This window comes from Gekko japonicus, unplaced genomic scaffold (genome assembly GCF_001447785.1).
Source record: "Gekko japonicus isolate JY-2015 unplaced genomic scaffold, Gekko_japonicus_V1.1 scaffold746, whole genome shotgun sequence".
Taxonomy (NCBI): Eukaryota; Metazoa; Chordata; class Lepidosauria; order Squamata; family Gekkonidae; genus Gekko; species Gekko japonicus.
In genome coordinates this window covers 115,495-121,494 of record NW_015169797.1, presented here as the reverse complement: position 1 = coordinate 121,494, position 6,000 = coordinate 115,495, and the positions used below count along the sequence as shown (strand labels likewise).

At 45.0% G+C, this 6,000-nt stretch overlaps 1 protein-coding gene across 1 annotated transcript in view; it reads left to right on the top strand.

Moving 5' to 3' along the window:
• Window positions 1-2,710, top strand: part of FAXDC2 (fatty acid hydroxylase domain containing 2) — a 32,423-nt gene extending 29,713 nt beyond the window's left edge. Inside the window, exon 7 of the mRNA XM_015417069.1 lies at window positions 2,581-2,710. Coding sequence (XP_015272555.1) covers window positions 2,581-2,710 — 130 coding nt within the window. The remainder of the gene's footprint in view (window positions 1-2,580) is intronic.
• The last annotated feature ends 3,290 nt before the right edge of the window (window positions 2,711-6,000 follow it).

Here is a 6,000-nt window from a genome sequence, read left to right as displayed (position 1 = left end):
TTTAGATTAAGAGGTAATTACCATGGAGTTTGGTTGAGGGTGGGAGAATAAAAATTCCGCTCCGGTTTCCTGGACTCTATACATATGGTCTAGGTGCCTTGTTGACACTGGGGCTGATGAGGGTTTATCCCATGGCGTTTTGGCTGCCTGTAGAAGGACCGTGGACATGGGCAGTGCTATGGTAGTTGACATATCAAGTTGTACAATGTCGAAGACGGCATCTGTAATGTGTGGCTGTTGTTGTACGACTGAGAGGCCAAGAGAACGGGCCATTCTTTTGATGAGGTCTGCGTAAGAAGTCAGATTGTCGGATGGAGATATGGGCTGGTCATCTGCTACTGCCTGGTTAGGAGATTTGTGGTCAGGGGAGGTATGTACCTCTGAAGCTTCCGTATCAGAATCCTCATCTACAGAATTCGAAGAGTCTGGATCTGGCACTTGAACCGGAGTGGCTTTAACTTGGCTGGTTATATTCTTTGGTGGTAGGACATGGGGACTGGGAGGACGGCATGGTTCCGGTCTATGCTGCGAAGGATCCTCGGCCGGATGATTTGGAGGACGAGAAAGAGATGCTGAGGGTCTAGACCTATAGGGTGACCTTGATCTGTGGGCAGAGTGGGCAGAGTAACGATCCCAATCAGAGTAGCCCACCGGAGTCAACCACAGCATGGATGGTGGATAAGCTCCATAGAGATACCACAGTTGGCGGTGATCCCATGACAGAGGCGGGGGGGGGATGAAGACTTGAAAGGATCGACTTCTGGAGTGGGAGTGTCCAGGAGACCATGCAGTATCCTGCCTTTGTGAGCGGTCTCTATAAAATCGCTCATCGATATCAACAGGCTCAGCAAACAAACGTGGAGGGTAATGCTGAGCAGTCTTGGAGATCTGCCAATGCCGACCTAAACCGATATCGGCATGGGCATTGGAGACTGTCAATGTCGATGATGGAGAAGGAGAGCGATCCAGGAGCTCAACATTCTCGATATCGGAGAAGGGACGTATTTCTACCAGCGTGTCCTGGTCAAGGTGGTGTATAGGAGAGTCCATGAGTTGGATGGTCGGTATCGGTGGAGCGGCATGGGCCTCCAATGCCGATACTGCCGTTGGAGCGGGGGGCAGTTTAGCGGCATTACCCAGTGCAGTCGCTGCTACCTTTCCCGTCTTTTGGGACTTAGAGGATCCCTTTTTGGCAGACTTGTGCTCCTTACTGGACTTCAGCTTCTTCTTCACAGGAGTGGAAGTGGAAGACTGTGCCTTCGATGCCGGAGGTTTTGACGTCGATTGGCCGATGTCGGAGGAGGGCCTCGATGCCGGAGCAGTCGATGTCGGTTGTTTTTCAGGATCCATGACTGAGGGAGGATGTAATGCTGACTCCAGCACAATGGCGACAAGACTCTGGTCGGTGCGTCTCCCCCAAACAAAAAATGCAAAGGGTGTGGCGGTCAGGTGGAGTGAGCTTACTGCCGCAACCCTTGCAGCGGCTAAAACCCCCCCACTTCTTCTCCATAAAATAGGTAAAAAAGGGGAGAAGAAAAACAAGGTGGGAGGGGGGAGCCTGAAGGCCAAACTGCGATAAACGAAGAAAAACTCCCCTTCAACAAAAAGAAAAACCTTTCTTTTAAAAAAACAAGAATGAACAAAGACTAGAAGTAAAAAATAGAGAAAAACTGAGGAAAAAATCCGAAGAGCCTGAGGCAAAATTTGTACCTATCAGACCGACTAAAGGAGTGTGTTTCCAGCGTGGCGGTAAGAAAGGAACTGGCGGGATGTCCGCGCCCACCCCTCTGGGCATGCGTGGTGGGGTTCTTGCGCATGCCCGAGGTCTGGGCACGAAAATCCATTAAGAGCTTGCTACAATGCCGATCGATCCAGCACATGCGCACTGAATCCCATGGGTGTGAAGCACAGAGACCACGTCGAAGATCTACACATGATATTCGGCGTGCTGAGCCTTTAGGCACCTGTCTCAAACATTCCTTTGCACCCAGGCCTTTAACTAGAGGCTTTTAGTGAGATTAGTCTTTATACTGTAATGTTTATTACAAGGCCTGATTATTACAAGGCCTCAACCCATAAGGATTGAGAGTACACAATACAAATGTTTAAGGTGAGAAATAAAACTCTACTATAAGCTCACAAATCTGTTCCAGAATCCCTTTCACCTTAGCCTTCACACCTCCAAATCAAGGTATCCCCCTAAATTGAAGCCATCGGTTCTTGTAGTTTTGTACATTTCTCCCATCTGCTGACATACTGAAACACACAAAATCTTCAAACATTCTCTCTCTCTCTAAACTGTTTACTTTGAGCAGCTACCATCAGACACAAGGCTGGGATGTGCTCAACTAACCCTCAGCTGCCACAAATGACTGCAGTGCAGGCAAAGTATCCTGCCCTAAAATACAACCTTTAAGTTGTATCACACTTTCCAATGGCAGAATGAGGACTGTGAACAAAGGTGGTGAGAATGAAATGGAGGGGAAAGACCACTGATTAAATGTGAGGAGGTAGTTAATACAAAGGAATTTTCTGCACCCTTAAACCACTAACTTTTTTTCCTTTGCACTTTTCCCTCAGATTCAATGAGTGTTATGGGGTTTTGGGCTTGTTGGACTACCTGCATGGAACAGACAAAACGTTCAGGCAGTCAAGGGCGCATGAGAACGTCTCAGAAAGCATCCTTGAATTACCAAAAAAATCTGAATGACCTTCCCTAAGTGCAGTCTACTTCCTCTATTCTGAAATCACAAGAAACAGGGAAGATGGTTATGTCAAATGATTTCCCAGCAAGGAGCTTGAAGATACCAATGTAGGAGGTTCTGAGTTTCCATTATCAGAAGAATGTTGTTTGCAATGACTTTTTGAATCAATGCAATAAACTTATTTTGACTTATCAGAAGACAGAGCTCAGCATGCACTGTGCCCTTTGAAGGTAATTAAAATGAATGTATTATTTGCATTATGCAGAAGAATGCTAATGTCCAGATTGCCATTCAAGGTAATTAATGTCTTTGGTCAGGCTATGGTCAGGCCTCACCTGGAGTACTGTGTCCAGTTTTGGGCACCACATTTTAGGAAGGATGTTGACAAGCTTGAGCGTGTCCAGAAGAGGGCAACCAGAATGGTGAGAGGGTTGGAATCCAAGTCTTATGAGGAAAGGCTGAAAGAGTTGGGTATGTTTCACCTGGGAAAGAGAATGCTTAGAGGGGACATGATTGCAGTCTTCAAATATTTGAAGGGCTGTCATGTAGAAGATGGAGCAGATCTATTTTCTCTTGCTCCGGATTGCAAGACTAGATCTAATGGGTGGAAATGACAAGGGAGTCGATACCAGCTAAATATCAGGAGAAACTTCCTAACTGTAAGAGTAGTTGAGCAGTGGAACAGACTGCCTCGGGAGGTGTGGATGCTCCATCGCTGGATGTATGACCATAGAGGCTGGATGACCATCTTTTGGGTATGTTGTAGGGCTATCTTTCGGCTATGTTCCTGCAGAGTGCAGGGGGTTGGACTAGATGACCTGCAAGGTCCCTTCCAACTCTAACATTCTATGATTCTATTACAAATGTAAGTTGTAGAGGTATGACTAGCTTCTACTATGAAGAGTATATATATTTCCAGTAGTCAGGCTGACAGGAAACCAGCTACTGTGGCAGAATTTCAGGTTGGGTTTTCCAAGAAATGCAGCCTAACCTAATGCAAATGATCAGCTGCAAGACCTCTTAGAAAATGTATTCCCCAGTATCAGGAAAGCAGTTATCTTTTCTTTCAAGCCTGAGGGCCAAACTAAATGTGATGGCATCCATGGGCTGGATGTACAGATGTTACCCTTTTAAAGAGATAAAAAATCCTGCAAGGGTCCTGATCAGGGCTTCAGCATGGCAGGATGAGGCAATCTTGTCCCAGTGCAAAACTACGGAATCCCAGTAGAAGCACAGGACAATGTGGCAAGACTAACACAAGTGTCAAATCAGCGAATCCAAACTGATGTCAAACCAGAGGCTCTTCCAAGCCAAACAGAATAGGAAGCTGTTGCAAGCCCAAGAAATGTAAAATTGGAGAATCCAGCCAACGTACAAACCAAAAATCTAAGGCAGGGGTGTCAAACATGTGGCCCACAGGCTGGAATCGGCCCCTGCAGGGCTGGTATTCAGCCTGTGAGCAAGTGCCTTTCTCCTGCTTTTTCCTCCTGGGCTGCTGCTGCGTCACAAAGTCTGTCTTCCCTCCAGTGGCTGAGATCTCCTCTTTCTCTTTTGGGGAGGGGGGGAAAGACAGCACATCAGTGTGCACCAGAGAAAAGCTTCCCCAATCACTGTCTCCTGCTTCGTCCTCTGGTGCTGCTGCTGTATCTCCAAACTTCTCTTCCCTCCATTGGCTGAGATCTCCTCCTCCTCCTCCTTTGGAGAGGGAAGGAAAGAGAGAGAGTGTGTGAGAAATAGTTGCATGGCACATTGAAGATCGACAAAGTTTTATTCCAGGTATAAATTTTCATGTGCTTGCACACTTCTTCAGAGAGAGGGAGGGAGGGAGATTTTTCCGGCAAGCACAATTTACGTTAAGATTGCCCGGCTTTGCTATTTGAGACCTGATCACACATACACATTAGGAAGGGGTGGGGGCAGGAAAGAGATGCATTTGGAATAAGGGGAATTAAAAGGAAATTATTTTGGCTTATTCTGAGTTTTTTTAATTAGATTTCTCTGTGCCTATCTGGGATAAGTATTTAAAAATACATTTATGGTTCCATATATTCCAGTTCAACATGTGGTCTCCCTTTCTCCCCTCCCACCTCACTGACTGCCTTTATTCACATTAACCCTCCCCCTTGCTTTTTAACTGTTTCATGATCATCACTAGCAGTGAGTGGATTTTGTCCAGTCTGAAATCCACACATTATTTCACTTTGAGAGATCCTCCTTTCCAGTTCTAACAGATGAAAAAAGAATAGAAACCTAACAGTACAGCTTGCAATCTTTATTAGTGGAAGGGAGCAAGACTACAGTAGTGCCTAATAACTAACAAAATTTGTGGCAGGAAAGGAGCTTTCATGAGTCACTGCTCACTTCTTCAGATACAGCTAGAATATGAGTCTATTTGTCCTTTTATCTTGGAGAGTGAAGTGATTTCAGATGCCAAATGACAATCGCAGGCATTGCTAGGGTATGAGCTCTTGTAAGTCACTGCTCATATCTTCAGAGTTATGTATTCTTTACATTCGCCTGGACTGAATCCTCCTGGAGCAAATTGAGACCTAGGTTTCCTGTCCCATTACCAGTGCTAATATCTCCATGCCTACTACCCCTCTGCTTATCACCCCTAATCCAGTCAAGCTTGCTATTGCCTTTCAACATCTGAAATCATTTTTATAAAGTTTATATCTCCAGGACCTCATGTTACATTTTATGGCACACATGGCTCAGCCCAAACATAGTGACATTTATGTCAGATCCAGCCCTCATAACAAATGAGTTCAACACCTCTGATCTAAGGCAATGTCTGACCCAAGAATCCACCACAAACCTGACACACACCAACTCCAGCAAAGAACACAACATTGCAAGACAAACAAAACCAATTTCAAAGGGCACAATAAAGCAAAAAAATAAATGGCAAGCAGATACCAAGCCCTGGGAGACAAAGAAACACAGTAAAAATAAAGCAGAAAAAACAGTAGTGGGAACCTCAAAAGCCTGTCTCCTAATGTCTCCCAAATATTTCAGGGATCTTTCCAGACACATTTCCTGCTATTCTAAAAAATCTCAGATACCATCTGGAGACCTGAATATATACAAAAATATATTCAGATATATATTCAAACCAGATATAGTTGAATTCACTTAAAGCCAAGTAATACAGCTTTACACCATCTTTGGATTATGTTTTCTCTCAGTCCTAGTTCTTAGAAACAGCAGATGAAGTAGTAAACCTGACAGCACTACTTCAGACAGCTGTTAAAGGTTCATTTGAAGAAGAAGAGTTGGTTTTATACCCTGCTCT